We start from the raw sequence: 20,983 nt of genomic DNA, 5'->3' as shown, positions 1-20,983 counted from the left end.
ACAAGATGTCACCCAGCTGTGTCCCCCCCCGCCCACGTGGTCTTACTGTACTCTGTGACTGTCCCCCCCCCCCCCGACATAGTCTTGCCCAGCTCTGTCATCCCCCCCCCCCTTCCCCCACATGGTCATGCCCTGCTCTGTGCCCCCCCTTCTCCCAACATGGCATGACCACTGTCACAGGACCACAGCACAGGCTCACCTCAGTGGGAAATCAAACCCCTGTCCAGACTGGGGGGGAGGGGGGGTGGCGTTCCACGGGCTGAATCACCCACCTTCACAGACTGCACCACGCGGTCTCCCCGTACAATAGCAAGAGCACGTGCTTCCCTTCAGCAGCTAAAGCCTGATAATGACTAAATAACGAGAACATGGCCTTTCAGGTGTCCAGTGAAACTGGCTCCATTGTGACACGGCTGAGGAGGCGGGGCTTAAAGGCACCTTCAGAACCAGCACAAAAGATCTCTTCCGTCAGACACCGTCCGCTTGCCGGGCACAGCCATTGTTCGCTTTGCGGCACCATTCTGTTCGCGAAAAAACCCACCAAAAAAACCAAAATTATGTTTTTGTCTTTTTCCATTTAGTACAAGGGGCTGCTGTCCTGGGGGGGGGGGGGACTTACTTTGTGATATTTTGTATTTTGACTGAAACGTGTCATTCCCAACCCATCCCACTGATGACTAGGTTCCGAATTTTGAGGAGAGCCCGTGTTCCGTGTTTGGATAAAGGCTCGCAGATTGTCCGGTTCAGTAAGACAGAGGGAGCAAACACAATTTTAAAAGGAATTATGCTGTATAATGTGTATAAATATTATACTGTTGGTCACACATCCCTGTGCAGTAACTAAAGCACATTGGGCGTGCTGCTGAATGGCTGATGCGGCTGTAGCCTGCCGTAGGGCTAGCGGGAGGATGTGGAGAGCGCCCAGCTTCCTGTACGGCGCGACAGCAGCATCTCTGCTAGCACCGCGCGGGGCTCGGCGCAGTGGAGGAGGGGTCTCCATGGAAACCCTTTTCTTAAAATTCTCCACGCAGCCTGTAAGAAGCTGAAGGGGAAGAAAACGCATAAAAACTGCAGACTTCTTTCATCACCCCCCGCTCTCCAGAGACGAGAGGAGATAATTATTCCAGAAGCCTGCTTTCTTTTCTTTGTTGGCTTGTTTGTTTGTGGGTCCGCTTGCTCGTTGGTTTGGTTTGCCGGTGGATAAATCTTAAGTGGCGTTCGCTGGTTTGCATCCGGGCTCGGGATTTAAACGCGGTTCGGTGTTTTCCTGCCGTCTGCCTGGAGGAGGTGTCTCGTGAGGAAGAGGAAGAGGAAGAGATGCAGCAGCAGCTGCCATGCGTTTGACCTTGTTTCCGAAAAAGAAAAAAAACCCGCTCTGCAGCAAAGTGTCCTAAAGCTACTGAAACAGATGCATCTGTTTGAGGAAGACAAAGGAAAATGCTTGAAAGGTAGGCATCGATCGGCACGGGCCGGCCAGCCGTGGGGTGACGCGGAAGTGCGCGGACGCGTTTGGGAAAGGCTCCTCCGCAGGTTTGCTGTTGTCCTGACCGAGTCTCGCTGCGAAAGCCGCGTTTCTGACTCGGATCGAAACCTGCGGACGGGCTGTCAGGGAACCACTCAGACGAGTTTATCGCCTCGGCTGTCATTCACGCATCGGTGGACATTTAATGTGAGGCTGCCTGTCAGAGTGTCCGAGGGGATCTCTAAAATCTGTGATCAGATCGGTTATTTGACAGAGAATAAGGGAGAATATAGCAGTACAGACTATATGAATATAGCGGTACAGACTGTAAGAATACTGGTACAGACTGGTAGAATATAGCAGTACAGACTGTATGAATATAGTGGAATAGACTGTAAGAATACTGGTACAGACTGGTAGAATATAGCAGTACAGACTGTATGAATATAGCGGTACAGACAGTAAGAATACTGGTACAGACTGGTAGAATATAGCAGTACAGACTGTATGAATATAGTGGTATAGACTGTAAGAATACTGGTACAGACTGGTAGAATACAGCAGTACAGACTGTATGAATATAGCGGTACAGGCTGTAAGAATACTGGTACAGACTGGTAGAATATAGCAGTACAGACTGTATGAATATAGCGGTACAGACTGTAAGAATACTGGTACAGACTGGTAGAATATAGCAGTACAGACTGTATGAATATAGCGGTACAGACTGTAAGAATACTGGTACAGACTGGTAGAATATAGCAGTACAGACTATATGAATATAGCGGTATAGACTGTAAGAACACTGGTACAGACTTGTAGAATATAGCAGTACAGACTATATGAATATAGCGGTATAGACTGTAAGAACACTGGTACAGACTGGTAGAATATAGCAGTACAGACTGTATGAATATAGTGGTATAGACTGTAAGAATACTGGTACAGACTGGTAGAATACAGCAGTACAGACTGGTGGAATACAGCAGTACAGACTGGTGGAATATAGCAGTAGACTGGTGGAATATAGCGGTACAGACTGGTGGAATATAGCGGTACAGACTGGTGGAATATAGCGGTACAGACTGGTGGAATATAGCGGTGTTCCCGTTTATAGTAAGCGTGTCTCCTTGCCTCTTGTGGCTGTCTGTAGACAGAAACAATGGCGGTATTAACATGGGGCAGCACTCAAAGGAGGAGATTAAGACCTGTCACCCCTGTGTGTGCTGTGGAGCCTTTTCATCTGTGGGCTGTGAAGCAGCCATCCGGCCCTGGGGAGTCATGGGGGGGGGGGGGGCAGCGTGGGGGGGGGGGGGGGTTCACAGAACTAAAGCCTCTTAAGGGCGCGGGCGTGACAGCGATATCAGAGGCCTCTCAGTCTGACAGACAGACGCCCGTGAGGGAGACTCGCTCAGCCACGCATCCCACATTCCTTTATGTGGGGAAGCAGTAATTAAGCTGCAGACTTTGCCCTAGTTCTGCTATTGTGCTGGGGAGGGATCACGTGAGGGTGCGGGGTGGGAGGGATCACATGAGGGTGCGGGGTGGGAGGGTGGAGTGGGGGGGGGTTGGGGCCGCTGGGTGTCTCTGAGTTTCTGCGGTTAAGTCTGTTACCACGGTTTCCCCAGATCTGGGTCACCAGCGCCGCTGTTCGCACTTCGGTTCTTTAACGGAAACTGTCGGCAAAAACCTGAGCACATTTTCGCGGGAGTAGAGGTGCAAAAATGAACAACGTGAATATAAATAATTATCTTAGCTGTAGTCCAGGTGCACGCTGGGACTGGAAAGTGGATTTGGGGTTCAACTGTCTATGGATCTATCTACATTCAGTGGCTCTTTCAAATAACAAATTGGCTAACAAGCCAAACAACTATTTTAGCAGGTCAATGGCAATCATTTTTATAAAAAACTTTACTGTGAGTAAGACAGTGATTCCCCCCCCTCACCCCAATTGCGACAGCTTAAAAAAAGATTACATTTGAATATATATGTTAAAAATATATTTCAGTACATGCTGTACTGGTGTCTGTTTATGCGAATGTCGGGCAGAGTTCCACACAAACCCTCATCAGAGTCGGCTTAGATACGGTGTGATCTACGAGGCCCAGGCATCGTAAGGCACCTCGAGGTCAGGTGAGAAAGGGGCTGTTTTATGCACAGATTAAGTGTTGAGACGGAACGACCTTTAGATGGCAAATGAAATTTCCATTTAAAATGGGTTGATGAATGCAACGGTGGATTTACTGGGATTTGTAAATCCACACCAGAGTCAGACCTTTCTCCAGAAGCCTGGGGTGGGGGTGGGGGGGAGGGGGGGGGGGGTGTGCCTGTCCCTGATACTTTAAGGGTCCACCATCCTCCCTGATTACGACGCCAGAAAATCTAAATTACAGGGTCTGTGACGGTGGATTCAGGGATTTGCGTATCAATGAAAGAGAGAAAGAAAAGCCAGTGTGTGTCCTACAGCCAAATTAGAGGGGGCTTTTATTGTGAAAAATCCATTCTCCTCTTCGCAGCAGGGCTTTACAGCTTGCGTGATAAAGACCGCGCTCTTAATTAGTTGAATGTGCAGGTGCTTTTCGCGGAAACAGATGGTTTTTTTTGTAGGTTTGGGACAGTTTATAGCAGGATTCTTTCATTAAAATACTTCATTACATTCATTTAACAGATGCTCTTATGTAGATTGTCTTACATTGTTGGAGAAACTTTAGTGAGTCCACTCGATTGGTTCAGAATAATAGCACCAGACCAGGCTCACAACATTCACGGTCCAGAGAGTGCGGATGTAACTTCACTAGTGCTAGCGCTAGGGAACTGCGCTAAGCACAAACCAAAATACACACCCTGAACACATCACACAGATTATATCCATAGCAAGCTCTAAGAAGAAAAACTTAAAAGCATTAAAATAGCGTAACCTGAAGAAATACAAAAGGTAGCAGTGTTAAGGTGTGGGGATGGGAGGGGAGCCAAGATGTAGTCTGAAGAGGTGGGTCATTGGTCTGTGTCTGAAGGTGCCCAATGATTCTTGTCTCCTGAGCACCACAGAAAGTTTGTTTTGTCACTAGGAGCCAGTAGAGACAGACATCTCTTTCTGAGATTGTCCTGGTCTCTGGGGAAGTGGTGTAAAGATCGTGTTTCATGTTTACCCCCCTTTTGGGTTCTTGAGCCTTCCCGCTGTCTTCCTGTTTCAGCTGACATCATCTCCACCGTCGAGTTCAACTCCACCGGAGAGCTCTTGGCCACCGGGGACAAAGGAGGACGCGTGGTGGTGTTCCAGAGAGAGCAGGAGGTACGTCCACGAGCTAGCATATGCTCCCCCCACGAGCTAGCGTACGATGCCTCCCACAAGCTAGCGTACGCTCCCCCCACATGCTAACGTACAGTACGCTCCCCTCCACAAGCTAGCATACACTCCCCACCCACAAGCTAGCTTATGCTCCCCCCTACAAGCTAGCGTACGCGCCCGCCTACAGGCTAGCGTACGCTCCCACCCACAGGCTAGCGTACGCTCCCATCCACAAGCTAGCGTACACTCCCCACCCACAAGCTAGCATATGCTTCCCACCCACAAGCTAGCATACGCTCCCGTCCACAAGCTAGCGTATGCTCCCCCCTACAAGCTAGCATACGCTCCCGCCCACAAGCTAGCGTACTCATTAGCGTACACAGCTAACGAGGGAATGGTTGGGCAAACTCGCATTGCCCCTCCCCCTTCCCAGCATGCCACAGTCACCCTGCAGAGTGAGGGGAAGCCTCCTTTGCCTTTTCCTTTACCTTCTATGTCTGTCGTCTCTTTTCTCCGTACTGATTCACGCTTCCCGAGGTGTGACCTCTCCCCCCGTTTTTAGATGGCAGAGCTTTATTGGGACGCTAAGCCGCCATCGTCTGGGTTTCCTGTCAACAGGGGCGTGTGCTAACGCTGCGCGAGCCGCAGACGCGGGCGCGCAAGCGCGATCGGCGCCACGTCGCTTTTGTTCCCCCCTGCTTGCATTCTGAGGCACATCTTAGTTCCACATCTTTGGGTGCAGTCATACGTCCTACTACAATCATACCAGCCCAATTAATGTCATGTATAAGACACACAAATGCAATTTTTCCCCCACTCTCTAGTAAACTACAAAATAGTGCATTGTGGGTAATATCCAATACTATCTTATGGTTCCTGTCCCACAGAGTAAAAACCAGCCTCATCGGAGAGGAGAATACAATGTTTACAGCACCTTTCAAAGCCATGAACCCGAGTTCGACTACCTGAAGAGCCTGGAGATCGAGGAGAAGATCAACAAGATCCGCTGGCTGCCGCAGCAGAACGCCGTCTACTTCCTGCTCTCCACCAATGGTACGAAGGAAGGCCTCGCCATTTTGCTCCTTTCAGTTCTGATTGGCTCCCCAACATCCCAATTAGAAGTGTTTTATACAAGGTTACAGTATGCAAGGAAGAGCACATATTTAGTCTTAGCATTTATAACCCCTGGCCACCTTTATAATAACATCTTTACTAACATTAAATATGGCAGGTGGGGATACAGCAGGTAGTCAGAAAGAGGAATTACCTGGCTTTCAAAGTGACGAGTGATGACCAGGTGAAGCAGGTCTGATTTACGCCAGACTGTCCCCCACCCTCTCTGCTGACTGCCCCCCCCCCCCCCCTTCCTTTATGGTAACGTGCTGCTGCTCTCTGTGGGTCTGGTCTGCCCCCCCCCAGATAAAACCGTGAAGCTGTGGAAGATCAGCGAGAGGGATAAGAGACCGGAAGGCTACAACTTGAAGGATGAAGATGGGCGGATCCGCGACCCCGCCACCATCACCTCTCTGCGGGTGAGTGACACGCCACCATGGGGGCCACGCCCACACCTCAGCTGGCCCCGCCCACGCCTCACCTGGCCACGCCCACACCTCATCTGGCCCCGCCCATGCCTCACATGACCCCTCCCACACCTCAGCTGGCCCCGCCCACACCTCAGCTGGTCACGCCCATTCCTCCACTGGTCCCGCCCATACCTAAGCTGGCTCTGCCCCTCTAATCAGGGTGAATCTCGGCAGCTCTGTGAATGGAAGAAGGATGGAAGCCGAAGAAGGTTCCCACCAGCAGGTGGTGCTAGAGAGCAGGGGATGTTTGGGGTGGGGGGGGGGGGTCTATCAGAGCAGAGTCAGTCAGTGTATTGATCTGAGCCACAGGAAACCTACATTCATCATTTTACCCACAGTGCACTTGCAGCGCTTCACACTGTGCCAAAATTGACCCTCACAGACTTGGCTAAATAAATCAATGGCAGTAGCATGGTGGAGAATCGGAGCTTGAAAGGTAATTTAGTTTCAGCTGTCAAAGTGTGTTCTCTCGCTGTTGAGAGATGCCGCTTTCTGTGTGGCTTTCTTTGTGATACATTTAGAATCCAAATGCAGCGTATACAGTATATGCTGTGTTTAGCAGACTGTGTAGAATTCTGGGTATAGAACGCTGGGTGTAGAATGTTGGGTTAAGAATGCTGAGTGTAGAACACTCGGTGTAGAATGTTGGGTTAAGAAAGGTGTTGAATGCTGAGTGTAGATTGCTGGGTGTAGAATGTTGGGTTAAGAATGCTGAGTGTAGAATATGGGTGTAGAACACTGGGTGTATTACTCTGCGTGTAGAATGATCGGTGTAGAATGCTGAGTGTATAATGCTGGGTGTGTAATGATGGGGGTGTGTGTGTGTGTGTGTGTGTGCATGTATACGAGTGTGTGCGCGGGAGTGTGAGCGTGTGTGTGTGTGTGCATGTATACGAGTGTGTGCGCAGGAGTGTGAGCGTGTGTGTGTGAGAGAGTGTGTGCATCCCCCTGCTCATGTGTAATGCTGTTATTCCAGTATGGGGGGGGGGGGGGGCTGCACTGATGAGAGCTCAGTGTGCTGACACTGTGTGCTGAGCCCCCCCCCCCCCCTCAGCCCCAGCGCTGTAGTAAGTCTCCCCCGCGCTTAGACCCCATTCAGGGAGAGGAGAACATTACAGACCGCAGCGCCACAATCCTGTTTACTGTGTGAAATGCAGGGGAGAGGCATTTATCACACGCCACGCGGGGGGGGGGGGGGGGGGCGGCAGGGGGGGCACGAGGGATGCATCTGCTCTGTGAATCTGCCTGTTAAAAAAGAGAGAGAGCGAGAAAACCCCCTCTGTTAGGGCTATCACCTCCCTGTTCTCTCTCTCTTTCCTCTCCTTCTTTACATGAAGTCATAATTAATTATTTACTGATGGGGGGGTGGGGTGGGGGTGGGGGTGGGGTTAAGGGAGCTCTGTCATATGAATGGGAACAAAGTGGGGGCTGGTTGCAGGGCAACATCCAACACGTCCAAATCTACAATTGTGGGTGCTGTGCAAAGCGTACCCCCCTTTCTTTACCCCCATTAGGGAAGGATTTTTAGGGGACACACTGCAGGTCTCACACACACACACACACACACACCAGGTGAGCGGCACGTCCGAACCGAGAGAACCAGCATCTCTCTGCAATATCAGCTTTATGACATTACAGGCTGCGGCTGCCAGCGGCCATAATAAAAGTTAATGCGCCAACATGTAATCTGTCTCTATATGGAGTATTTATATTACATCTATTATTAAGTATTAATAATATGAATCAAAATGACTGCCTGGCCTGGCCCTGTGGTGCGTGTGCCATGTCACAAAGGCTTATTGGAACATTTTATAAATTATTCATAAACCGGTTATTGCCTCTTTCTCACACGTTTAGACGGTGTGAGAAACGTCCAGAAGCCTCTTAATTTATCCGATGCATCATCTGGAGCCGAGGCCTACTCCGCTCGGGTACTGCTTACAGCCGTGATTCATGAATAGGGCGCAGAAGGATTGCTTATTATGACTGTGTGTGTGTGCGCGCGTGTGTGTGTGTGTGTGTGTGTGTGAAAGGCAGTAATAATATTCTAATAAAGCATTGCTCTACAGATTCACACCCCCGCCCCCACCCCCACCACCCCGATGCACTCAAGAGCAGTGGAAAGAAAGGCAGTCAGCAGAAAAGCCCGTCCCTAACTCAAGCAGCTCTCCATCTAATTAACACGGCAATATCTCTCAAATCTCAATTAACACCTTTATAAACTATTAAGCCCCCAATTAAAACCCGCTGTTCCAGACGGATGACTGATACAGCTCCTGGTGCGTGGATAGATCTATCACTCCCAGAAGGCACCAGCAGACTAGTGTGAAGATGAGGTTTCCTGTGTGATAAATCGCTCGATGGCTCACTTGACAGCAGTTGCTACAAACGGAAAAATGCGAGACCATTTGACCGGTGACGTCCGTTGAGCGCAACGCATCGCACAACATAATCACACAACTATATCACACAACATCGCCTAAAAATAACACAAAATACACTACAGTATCACACAATATCCCACAGTAAAACACAATGTCACAGTATCACACAACGATGCACAATATCACACATTACACACCAATATCACACAACATGGCACGATATCATACCGCAATTTCGCACAGCATGACAACATCACACCACACCACAGACTCTGCGTTACAGGCCTTACAGCTGTGGGACATTCCTTTCTTTTCTTTTATTTCTTTTTTTGTTTCCTTCTCAATCTTTGGCCTGCCTCTCCTCATCTCTCACCTTTTTCTGACTTTTTCCCCCCTCAATCTCTTCATACCTCTCTCTCTCTCCCCCTCCCTCCCTCTCTCGCTCTGCTCTGCTCCCCTCTCCCTCTCTCTCTCTCCCTCTCTCCCAGGTTCCGGTTGTGCGGCCGATGGACCTCATGGTGGAGGCCACGCCCCGCCGGGTCTTCTCCAACGCCCACACCTACCACATCAACTCCATCTCGGTCAACAGCGACTACGAGACGTACATGTCCACCGACGACCTGAGGATCAACCTGTGGAACCTGGAGATCACCAACCGCAGCTTCAGTATCCTTCCGCCCCGAGAAAGGAACTGTTTTACAATAATAAACCGAGGACGGAACAATCGGGCTTCCTGAATTTCAAAGCTGAAGCAATATGGAGCAGCCTCATGCAGTCAATCACTGACTCACACCGCCCCAAAGATTACGGTCCCCCGCTGCAAATCAGCTGGCGTAGTTCCGATCACTGAGTGACTGATATCCCAATTTGATATCCCCATGTCTCCTTTTTTGGGTTGACAAGAAAAGAGGCCAGTCTGAATGGCCAAAATGGATGATATTATTTACGATTTAATACCCATTAACCTTTTCAATCAAATAACAGTTCATGTTCAAATTATCTATTAAATATTAACGATAGGTATGAATATTTAACAGAGTAATTTTATGATTTTATGATGCCTTCTGGTGCAGCTTTTCCAGACGTTGGACATGGTCGGAGAAAGACGCGCCTACAAATTGATTTCCATTGGCATCCGCTCTGAAGGTTTCTGCAGATCACGCATGATGGCTTTATCGATGCTTTAATGGGTCTATGAGGTATAAGTGCCTCGAGCACCAACCCAACATCCCATCCACTCAAACGTCCCACGCATCAGTCAAACGCAGCGAAGAGATCACGAGGACGAAATTAGTTTCAGTCGTTTGATCTTTGCCCTTCCTTATTTCCCAATTCGCTTTACCAAACAGTCGAGGAAACTGATCGTTGATACAGCGGCACATTCAAAGGGCTTTAAAATATGAATCGAAAGGCAAGATTTGAAGGTAAAGATAATAAAACAAGACCAGGGCAAAACCTAGTATATGGTTGGAGCTAACACACGTGATCCGGCCGGCCAATGGTGTAACTTTATAACTCGGCCGACCAATGGTGTAACTTCATCACTCAGTCAGTCACGCAGTCACTCAGTCACAGACATTTGCGTTTGTCCAGCCAAAAATGAAAAATGTGAGAGTTTGTTTTTCCTGAGCTCCACCCTCCCAGACATCGTGGACATCAAACCCGCCAACATGGAGGAGCTGACGGAGGTGATCACGGCGGCGGAGTTCCACCCAAACCACTGCAACACCTTCGTCTACAGCAGCAGCAAGGGCTCCATCCGGCTGTGCGACATGCGGGCCTCCGCGCTCTGCGACAACCACTCCAAGTGTGAGTGCCTCGCTGTGCCTCCTGCTCTCCGGGATTCAAACCCGCATCACCCTGTCCATTAACCCTAACCCGCATCCCCCTCTCTGTCATGTCTTTTACCACTCCAAGTGTGAGTACATCTGTCTTATACCACTCCAAATGTGAGCGCCTCGCTGTGCCTCCTGCTCTCCGAGATTCAAACCCGCATCACCCTGTCCATTAACCCTAACCCGCATCCCCCTCTCTGTCATGTCTTATACCACTCCAAGTGTGAGTGCGTCTGTGTCTCTACAGTCAGGTCTTCTACCACTCCAAGTGGTAGAAAACTGCACGCAGCAGTCAAGCAGTGTTGCATTATTTTCATAAATAAAAACAGTGCTACAAGCTACAGACGTGCATTTAAAAATGGCTGCTCTGTCTGACTACACCGCAGTCTTCGAGGAGCCGGAGGACCCGAGCAACCGCTCCTTTTTCTCCGAGATCATCTCCTCCATCTCGGACGTGAAGTTCAGCCACAGCGGCCGCTACCTGATGACGCGGGACTACCTCACGGTCAAGGTGTGGGACCTCAACATGGAGAGCAAGCCCCTGGAGACCTACCAGGTGAGCCTACCTGTGCGACGCCCCCTCGCCGTTCACCGAGAGCACCACCTGTGTGCGCAACTCCGTCACACCGACCACAGGCATTCAGTCACAATGACCATTTCCAACCAGCGAAAAAAAACATCATCTGATAAATGGAAGACATCAGGTGTCAAATTCAGCTTCCTGAAAAAAGTGCACCACTCTGTCTCTGTCCTGCTAGGCCCACCTGCTGAGAGGTGAACCAGGTCACATGACCACAGTGTCTGGTTTGGGCCGCACCATAGGGGGGTGGGGGTGGGGGTGGGGGGGTCAGCTGAGGTCAGGCCCAGAGCAAATATGTCATCATTAACCCAGACTGACACAGGCTATTTGTTGCTGGGAGGGGGGGGGGCAGTTATTAGGGGGGCCACGGGCTGACCCCCCATGATCGATGCTGCTCTACTGGCTGGTGGTCGAGTAATTTGTGCGGCAAATTGACATGCTGAGATAAACCAGGTGCTTTGATGTGTGTCCCCCCCCTACCCCTCCTGACTTTGCTGAGGTGCTGGTGTAGGGGGCGTACCGTACACCCCAGTCAAAGTGCGCCTGCTAATTACTTGTGAGAAATCGCATCACTTCCTGTCTCGTCTTCCCCGCTGATCCCTCCGTGAGCGAGCGATTCGTCTTCCGTCACGTCCTTAAAGTTCCTCTCCCCCTCCCCTCCCCTCCCCTCCCCTCCAGGTGCACGACTACCTGAGGAGCAAGCTGTGCTCGCTGTACGAGAACGACTGCATCTTCGACAAGTTCGAGTGCGTGTGGAACGGGGCGGACAGGTGAGGTTCGAGCGCGGAGACGCCGTTTACCGTCTTCAGACCGCCGTTCGCCTTTTCAAACAACACCGAACACCGCTCTTCGGCCCGATGCTCCACGCGATAGAAAAAACGAGTTTGAAGGTATATCGCTGTGGTGTGTACACAAATTGTGGTTATCCCTAATCTTGTCCCCCCCCCCATCCCCCCCCCTCGTCCTTTCGGCAGCGTCATCATGACCGGCTCCTACAACAACTTCTTCCGGATGTTCGACCGCAACACCAAGCGGGACGTGACGCTGGAGGCCTCGCGGGAGAACAGCAAGCCGCGCGCGGTGCTGAAGCCGCGCAAGGTGTGCGTGGGCGGGAGGCGGCGCAAGGACGAGATCAGCGTGGACAGCCTGGACTTCAGCAAGAAGATCCTGCACACCGCCTGGCACCCCTTCGAGAACATCATCGCCGTCGCCGCCACCAACAACCTCTACATTTTCCAGGACAAGGTCAACTAAAGTGCCACGCCCGCGCACACCTGAGACCGTCGCGGTCGCCGTGTCTAACAGACGTTTCGGCTTTCCTCCACCGTGAAACGCCCCCCCCCCCTTTGACGTCACTTGCTGTAGATCTGCTGTATTAAGCACAGCAAAGTCGGGAGAGAAACTTCTCTGTGGTTGGGAAGTTCCTGGAGGAGAGACGGGAATTCTGGGAAGTGAGAAGTGAGCGTTACGGAACTGACGGAACGGGGACTTTGCTGGCGTGACCTTGGGGTGCTGCGTGACCACGCTGCCGGGCTGAAGGTGTTCTGCACAAACCCCCCCCCCCCTCCCCCCTCTCTCCCTGAAGAGGGTGCTTATTTATTTTATTTATTCACATCAAACACAAAGGTGCCCTCCTTCCGGGGTTATGCACTAACTGACTGAGGGAGGGGGTCGTATTTCTGGAAATGTAGCAGCACTCAGTTCCAAATCATCTTAAAGCACTCAAAAAATGAATGAAATAAAAAAACAGAAATTAAGTAATAATTACATGCGATGCTCAGAGAGAGAAAACAACAACCATGAAACAAACTAAAAACTCGCAACTGCTGTTTAAACCTAAGAATTGCACCCTGATCCCATCCACTCCATCCTTCTTAGTGCCACCTTACTGGCTTCCATATGGAGCTGTCCGGCGACCTCACTTCCTGTCACATGGAAACCCTGGCCAATGACAGAGTTCCTCCTTAGAAGTGACCCTGGTGTACATGGCTGAATTCCTACAATAATGAGAAATGGGATGCAAAGACTTCCTGTGATTCTCCTTGTTTTTTGTTTTTAAGCGAATCCGAGGTGTGACAGTAAAAGGGACGCTGGAGAAGACTTCTGACTTCCTCTGGCCAGAGGTCCTTTTTTTAAGATTCAACTTTCTTTTGGTCGTTTTATTTTCCTCTTTCAATATTTAAACGAAGAAGCTGTGGTGCCTTGTTTTTGGTATTTGGAAAATGTGAAGGTTTCCGAAAGCTTCGATAACTTTGCCCTGCCGTGGATCTCACCGGACTTCAGGCTACAGACAGTAACACTGTGTGTGGAGCTGTCTGACTGAGGGGGGGGAAGATGGGGGAGGGGGGGTGCCTGGGGTGGGGCAGGGCTGGAGTTGAATTTGGGGTAGTGTGGGAATGGTGACTGTTCCTCTGTAATGTTTCTGAAGAGATTGATGATTGTGGAATTTTTTCAAAGCAATGTGAATGATTTCTTTTTTTTTTTTTGCTCATGTCAGGGAAACAGAAAGTATCTAATTAAAACAGCCATTGGATATCTGTGATCAGCATTAATCCTCTCGAGATTTCACTTCACTGTAATATTTCCCTGATTTAAAGCTTTTTTTTTCAAATACAGGATTGCAATAGTGTAACACTTGTACAAACACCTGAATCTAAAAGAACACAGTTAACCGCCATAATTGTTCCCCCATTAACTGGTCTTACCTGCTGTTCTTCAGGAGTTTCACTTTGTTTCTGTTCATCATGATCCTCGTTCTTTATGCCATGCCAGCGGGGGGGGGTGGGGGGTGGGGGGCATCCACGGTTCCGTCCCATTCCAGGAAGGCTCACCTCTTTTCCCGAAATGAGACGGGAGCTGGTCAGCGGAAAATTGGAAACCACTCTGACTTCCTGCTGCCACGCCTCTCTGCTTCCTGTCGCAACGCTGGCAGTCCTGTGTGACGAATCATCGAACCCGACCCTCACAGAATTCCATCGCGTCCGTTTTCATTTCCTGTTCCAAAGACACCCGGAAGGAGACGAAGTTTAGAGTCCGAATTTCGGCTCTTTTGATGACTGGGGACTGGGCTCGTGTTACGAACCGATGAAGCCGGCTGGAAAAACAGCTGATTCCCGAAAGCTTCATCAAGAAGGGCATCGGAAAAGTCAAGGGCGGTATCATGATGTAGCCTAACCAGTTACAAAGGTTCTATGATATCAGGGAATTTTAAGTACAATTCCTTTAAAATGTAATGTCTTCTAAATAAACAACTTACGTTGTAAACTTCTTAATGAAACAAAGTTTTATAGCTCAGAATGTATTTAAATGAATTTAATTGTCATGCAGTCTAAGCTTAATAGGATCAATTGAAGTAAAAAAAAAAAAGTTGCTTAATTCGAAATTCAACTAGCAGTTTGTCTTTTTTTCCCAAGCATAAACAGTTTACAATCAGAAGGCAACAGAAACACCACCACACTTCATGTCAACAATACAATCACAAAATCAAAATGAACATACTGTAATGGCCCTGGAGTAGCAACTCCTCTGCTAAGCTACATGCTACTGTTATCCAGGTAAAACACACACCTGTGATATGAACTCTTGACCAGGTCAGTGCGAGACTAATCCAGGCGGGTCTTTGAGGTTTGACAGCAAATAAATCAGCACCCACAGGCAGAGCCATTGGCTGCTTTTGCTTCGGCATGAATTTATAACATTCATAAGCCCAACAGAAACATCCATAAATGTTTATGTTTATAAGCAGAAATAGACATAATTTGTGTTGTATGTCCTCAGTGACGCAGAAAGGTGACATTATCATGACACACCATGTGACACATACCGAATGACTACTAGCAGTTATAGACATAAGCTTTTATGAATGCCTGTGTAGTGCTAATTAAGTACCACTCACAGAAAGTGCTTCCACTTGGTATGACCGTTTTTCCCCCAAACCCAGCACCCACCTTCAGGGCTAACATTTGTTTACTAGATGAATATCTGAACTGTAAGTGTGATTAATGCACGTCTCTTAAATCAGTGATAAAGCAAGACACGGACCGTTCGTTATGAAATCCCGCAGTCGCAGGGAAACCGCACTGACGAAGATGATGAATTGGCTGTCAGGCAGATTTATCAGAAGTTGCTGCCAGACCAGCTGCTAAGAGATCACAGACGTACTGAAACCCGGTCTCAAAGCAGGCTACAGCCGTTATCCCAGACAAATCGCCTGACGTTTGAGCTTTTTTAGCAAAGCGCTTTCATTAGCAGAGTCTATCACACAAGGTCAATTACGCCTTCTTTTTAAAACGAAGCAGAGTGAAAGACACTCGTATTTGGCGTGCTCAGCAGCTATTTTGCGCAGTTTGAACGAGTGCGCCCGACTTCCGCCGACAGCTGATGATGTCATCGTTTCTGAAAGCTGCTCCCAGCATTCTCGCGGTCCCAGAGTACAAATACCTATTTCTGTGGCGTCACCGGGTAAATCGGTGCACTGTGATCATCTCGGTGATCTTAATTAGCCCTATTTGCGTTATTAATTTGCGTTTACTCACTGCCTCCTCGCACACAGACAAGCGGTTAATAACACACTCAACTCCAGGGACTGCGATAGAAACACAGAGAACAGGATTTATCATGCAGCCTCAAATTTAACTGCTGGTTCTTAGAGAGCAAATACTCTCTCCTGGATTGCTTTCTACAAGAGCAAATACAAGGGTCCATTGACCATTATATAATTTGGATAGGTTTCAATTCAATTCAATTCAATTCTATTTGTACAGTGATTTTTACAGAGTGCTCACAAAAACGCTTCACAGAGTGGAAAGGCAAGAGACAGAGCAAACTGAGCAAACAGGGCATACACCAGTCCAGGCCTAAACCCCCAAATAGCAAGCACATGAGGTAAAAAATAAAATTAAAAAAAATCTCCCAGTGGGGAGAAAAATGCTCAAACAGAGTGAGAAATAACTCCCTGATGGTTTAAAGAATGATTTGTTGGACATGCACTCACACGCGCACACACACAGATAATTAAATGGACTCCATGATAACTGGCGTCAATGTGTGAAACACACACACACACACACACACACTGATTCCATGATAAAATAAGACAACAATACAAAATTCTGGCAACAATACAACAAAATATGACAGATTCTGCCAGTTTCCTTGGTTTCAGAAATCTTAATGGATTCAATTTACACACTTCCTTTCATCAGGTGATCTTAAAGCACCTCCTGGTGAATGGGGGGTGGGGGTGGGGGGGGGGGGGGGCCTCACCTCAACCACCGCCCACCTGGATGAGGCGCGACAGCCATTTTGTACCAGAACACTTAGCACACATCAGCTGAGGTAGACAGAGAGAGAGAGAGAGAATTACTGAGCTAATTAAAGTGGGGAGGGATTGGTTGGCAGGCTGAGAATCACATTTGATTCCATTACATTCATTTAGGAGAAGCTTTTAAGAAACCCCCAACTCGTTGTGATAAATCCCATGGGATCTGTAATGACCACAGTGAGTCAGGTCCTCGGTTTAACGTCTCATCTGAAAGATGGTGTCTCCCACAGTATAATCCCCATCACTGTGCTTCAGTCTATTTATTCCAAAAGGAAGATCGCCCCCTACTGGCCCACAATCACCTCACCTGCGTAGTTTCAACCATTTAGCATGGGGGAATATGTGGTGGATTAGCCTTATGGTAAAGGACAGAAATCAGAAATCAATTCTGTATGATGGGAATTGACTGACTTACTTAGTGGGTTAGGGGTGTCTATTTATTTTCTGTTTAGAAGCACCACAAAAAAAACATATATTTTGCTTTCTAGTGACTCTGGCTCATGGCACTGTAAATATAGCATAACGGTGTGTTCTCTGTAAATCCAGTTTTCAATAGACACATAAATTCCCAACTCTGATGATGAATCCAATGCTAAAATGTTGCTAAAACGTGAGACAACTGCGCCACCTTCTGGCCTGCTGATCAGTTGCTTCTCTGGCTTATCGCCGCGAAGGCGCCTCGGTCTCGCGCACTACAGTCAGGGCGCGCGCCAAACAAGATCCACTGATCTTCATAGGTGGATACCCGCAGTATAGAAATATTTAATACCGCGTTTTCGTTTAATTTTTACAGGACTGAAATTTCCGAGTAACGCTTTTATTTTACGGCCATATAGAAGACGCCTCCAGAGTTGCTGCGTACAAAATATTTGAAAGATGTGAACGACTGCGAATGTTATTTTTTCTTTAAACAAATAAAAGCGAACCTAAAGGCGAAGCAGAAAAGACTTGGGGAAAAAAAGGTAAGATTAAACACAACCACTAAATGTAATTTGAATGAAAACGCCCCAGAGACATGTATCCGTTGTACTTTGTTGTGATATGTTCAGATATTCATCCCGCCTCTGCCTTGCTGATTTAAAGAGAATAACTGAACTTTTTTTTTTTTTACCTAAATGAAATTAAGTAAATTCGTTTCTGAACCGGAACGCTGCAAGAGTCATTTTGTTTGGCGGCATTACGCATTTCAAGTGGTTGGAGTGATTTTTAATTGGCCTCGAGAGGCTACCCTACAGGAAAAGAAAACACCTCCAGTCAGCTGGGGCAGACACCTGTCAGTCAAACACTACCTTTATAAACACGCGCACGGACCTCGCGCCGTCATCTCCGCAGTTAAGCCCGTCGCGGTTGCAGTGAGCGGATCGATCGCAGTGCCCGCTGCAGACGCGCGGCACTTTAACACCGAATCTCGCAACTTTGATGTAGTTAATATCTCGTAAAGATATTCTCGGTTAGATATTTAATTGGCATTCCCTCTCTACGCCATGGATAAATTTCAAAATCTGAACATTAGCGCTGGGAACAGCTCCGTCGATAAGCAGTCATTCTTCGACGGTGGCGTGTATCAGAGCTTGGATTCCCAGGAGCTCCGCGTACTTATACCGGTGATTCTGGGGATAATTTGCGTCCTGGGGTTCACCGGAAACATCACCGCTCTGGGGGTCCTCGTCACCAACGCTCGCAAAGGCAAGCTGTCGCTGATCAACTCGCTGATCCTCAACCTGATTCTGGCCGACAGCATGGTGCTGGCGCTCGCCGTGCCCTTCAAGGCCGTCTCGTACTCGCGAGCCAGCTGGACGCTGGGCTGGTTCCTGTGCAAGACGTGCGACTGGTTCCTGCACGCCTGCATGGCGGCCAAGAGCTTCATCATCGCCATCATGGCCAGAGCCTGCCTCAGGTACGTCAGCAACCCCAACAAGCAGGTGAACGTTCACTACAAAACGGTCATGGTGGTGGTGCTGCTCTCCTGGGTCTTGGCGTGCGTGGTGCCCGCGCCCCACTGGAGGTTCGCGGCGCTGCGGCGGGAGGGGGCGGGGCTGGCGTGCGTTCAGGCGGCGCCGCCCGGCGCCCGCCGGTTCATGTGGGTGTACGTGAAGCTGTACCCGCTGGTGGCGTACTGCGCGCCGCTCAGCCTGGCGCTGCTCTTCTTCTGGCTGGCGTACAGCCGCTGCCAGCGCCGCGGCAGCAAGGCGCAGAACCTGCGCACGCAGATGCGCTCCCGCAAGCTCACGCTCATGCTGTTCGGCCTCACCGTCACCACGGCGATCCTGTGGCTGCCCCAGTGGGCCGCCTGGGTGTGGGCGCACCACGCGGAGGAGAACGGGGGGCCCGCCCCGCCCCCGCTCTTCTCCCTCTCCGCCCAGCTGCTCATGTTCTCCATCTCGCTGGTGAACCCGCTCACCGTGCTGTCGCTGTCCGAGGAGTTCCGCGAGGGCTACAAGGGCCTGTGGCGCCGGCTCACGCTCCGGAAGCAGCCCCCCAAGCAGAAGGCGGGACCGCACACGCCCACCGTCCTCCGCTCCCCCAGCCCCCGGCCCGAAACCGGGGGGGGACACCCCCAGCCGCACTCGCGCAAGCCGGGCGGGGCGGACGAGCCCAAAGGCGACCCGGACACCGAGCCGGGCGGCCCGCCCCCCGACAGCCCGGGGAACAAGGACAACCCGGTGCTGCCGGACGTGGAGCAGTTCTGGAGCGAGCGGGAAACGGGCGGGCCGGCCGACGACAACGACCCGGTGCCCTGGGAGCACCAGAACCCGGTCGACACCAAAAAACGGGACACCTGAACACCGCCCGAAACGCACTCCCTCCCACCCCACCCCTACACACCTGGAGTAAACACACACCTCAGAGACAGCTGACTGACCACTGGGCTGCAGATCCGCTCAGTGCGACCCAGCCTCCTCAGACCATCGTAAGAGTCTAACCCAGCCTCCTCAGACCAACCCAGCCTCCTCAGACCATCGTAAGAGTCTAACCCAGCCTCCTCAGAGCAACCCAGCCTCCTCAGACCATCGTAAGAGTCTAACCCAGCCTCCTCAGAGCAACCCAGCCTCCTCAGACCATCGTAAGAGTCTAACCCAGCCTCCTCAGAACAACCCAGCCTCCTCAGAACAACCCAGCCTCCTCAGACCATCGTAAGAGTCTAACCCAGCCTCCTCAGACCATCGTAAGAGTCTAACCCAGCCTCCTCAGAGCAACCCAGCCTCCTCAGACCATCGTAAGAGTCTAACCCAGCCTCCTCAGAACAACCCAGCCTCCTCAGAACAACCCAGCCTCCTCAGACCATCGTAAGAGTCTAACCCAGCCTCCTCAGACCATCGTAAGAGTCTAACCCAGCCTCCTCAGAACAACCCAGCCTCCTCAGACCATCGTAAGAGTCTTATTAAACTGTGTCCTCATTGCATTCTGACTTCAGCTGTAACTCGTGTAATGTCTTTGCCGTAGGACTTTGACACCTGGAAAGATTTACACAGACTCCAACCCTAGTAACTCCCACCACTAAAGACCTACAGTAGCTTGAGGCTGTCAGCTACTTAAAAATGGAATTTATGACTCCATAACTGTGTAAAATTTAACTTGTGTGCTATTCATGTCACAAAAAAAGGAATTTATATTAAAATTGTTAAAATATTCTAAAACTCAGCGGCAACACAGCAGAAGATATTACAGTGTAATAGTCTTTCTTTTATAAGTCTGTGTGCGTGTGTGTGTGTGTGTGTGTGTGTGTGCCTGCGTATGATTGTACAGTATTCACTGAAACCTTTACTCATCTGTCAGTTTCTGTCCGTTGTGTACTCGTGTGTGGGAAAATGTCAACTAGTTTTAAAGAAAAAAAATATATTTTGTAAAGTTGAGCTGTTTCTGTAATAAAGTGAAACTCTTGCATTCCAACATGTGTTCTTATTGACTTGCCAGTTCCCTTTTTTAAATTTTTTTTTTTTAATGTCAAAAATATATAAAACGGTCTTCTGAAAACACAATTTCTGGTCTTGGCACAGGCATGAAAAATCCCAAACACCGTTTTACAAAACTGAGCATAAACAGTGTCAGGGAACACAAGACTAACCTCAGTATTGTTCATGCATTTTTGCAACCAAATACAATTACTCTCTGCCCTGTTACCATCTCAGTGTTCATCTCAGTTACTGGGGCGACATAGCTCAGGAGGTAAGACCGATTGTCTGGCAGTCGGAAGGTTGCCGGTTCAAACCCCGCCCTGGGCGTGTCGAAGTGTCCTTGAGCAAGACACCTAACCCCTAACTGCTCTGGCGAATGAGTGGAATCAATTGTAAAGCGCTTGGGATAAAAGCGCTATATAAATGCAGTCCATTTACCATTTATGTTCACATACAGCACAAAATGCGCAACTGATCAAATAGTCACCCCTAAATAACGTATGGAGGGACAGGGTTCAGGCCGGGGAATACTGCAAAGCGTAGTGTGACAAATTCTTTGCCAAATGCGCAATATAAATAAAATTTGATTGACAGGAACAGAGGAACCTGAGAGAGAAACGGGTAAGTGCAT

The 20,983-nt window shown here is 49.4% G+C and overlaps 2 protein-coding genes and 1 long non-coding RNA gene across 6 annotated transcripts in view; all 3 read left to right on the top strand.

The window, feature by feature from the left end:
• LOC118223906 (serine/threonine-protein phosphatase 2A 55 kDa regulatory subunit B beta isoform) overlaps window positions 1-14,515 on the top strand; it is a 60,081-nt gene extending 45,566 nt beyond the window's left edge. For 3 of the 4 annotated variants that reach the window (XM_035410967.1, XM_035410968.1, XM_035410969.1), the window contains 8 exons: window positions 4,657-4,754; window positions 5,639-5,804; window positions 6,171-6,283; window positions 9,207-9,384; window positions 10,363-10,527; window positions 10,940-11,109; window positions 11,812-11,903; window positions 12,108-14,515. In XM_035410967.1, the coding sequence (XP_035266858.1) occupies window positions 4,657-4,754; window positions 5,639-5,804; window positions 6,171-6,283; window positions 9,207-9,384; window positions 10,363-10,527; window positions 10,940-11,109; window positions 11,812-11,903; window positions 12,108-12,387 (1,262 nt within the window). In that variant the 3' untranslated portion in view covers window positions 12,388-14,515. Of the gene's footprint in view, window positions 1-978; window positions 1,449-4,656; window positions 4,755-5,638; window positions 5,805-6,170; window positions 6,284-9,206; window positions 9,385-10,362; window positions 10,528-10,939; window positions 11,110-11,811; window positions 11,904-12,107 lie in introns of those variants that run through there. The other variant, XM_035410970.1, reaches the window with a different exon arrangement.
• A 3,218-nt stretch (window positions 14,516-17,733) lies between these two features.
• gpr151 (G protein-coupled receptor 151) lies at window positions 17,734-19,480 on the top strand. Its single transcript, XM_035411102.1, has one exon. It carries the CDS (start codon window positions 17,941-17,943, stop codon window positions 19,237-19,239), a length of 1,299 nt encoding a protein of 432 aa, XP_035266993.1. The 5' UTR covers window positions 17,734-17,940; the 3' UTR covers window positions 19,240-19,480.
• Window positions 19,481-19,578: 98 nt separating this feature from the next.
• LOC118223976 lies at window positions 19,579-20,347 on the top strand. The gene is made up of 2 exons (XR_004764541.1): window positions 19,579-19,628; window positions 19,832-20,347. It is a non-coding gene; the product is annotated as an uncharacterized LOC118223976 (long non-coding RNA).
• The last annotated feature ends 636 nt before the right edge of the window (window positions 20,348-20,983 follow it).

The sequence above is a fragment of the Anguilla anguilla genome, chromosome 3 (genome assembly GCF_013347855.1).
Source record: "Anguilla anguilla isolate fAngAng1 chromosome 3, fAngAng1.pri, whole genome shotgun sequence".
Classification (NCBI taxonomy): Eukaryota; Metazoa; Chordata; class Actinopteri; order Anguilliformes; family Anguillidae; genus Anguilla; species Anguilla anguilla.
The sequence above is the reverse complement of the archived record's forward strand: the minus strand, read 5'-3'. Positions and strand labels throughout refer to the sequence as shown.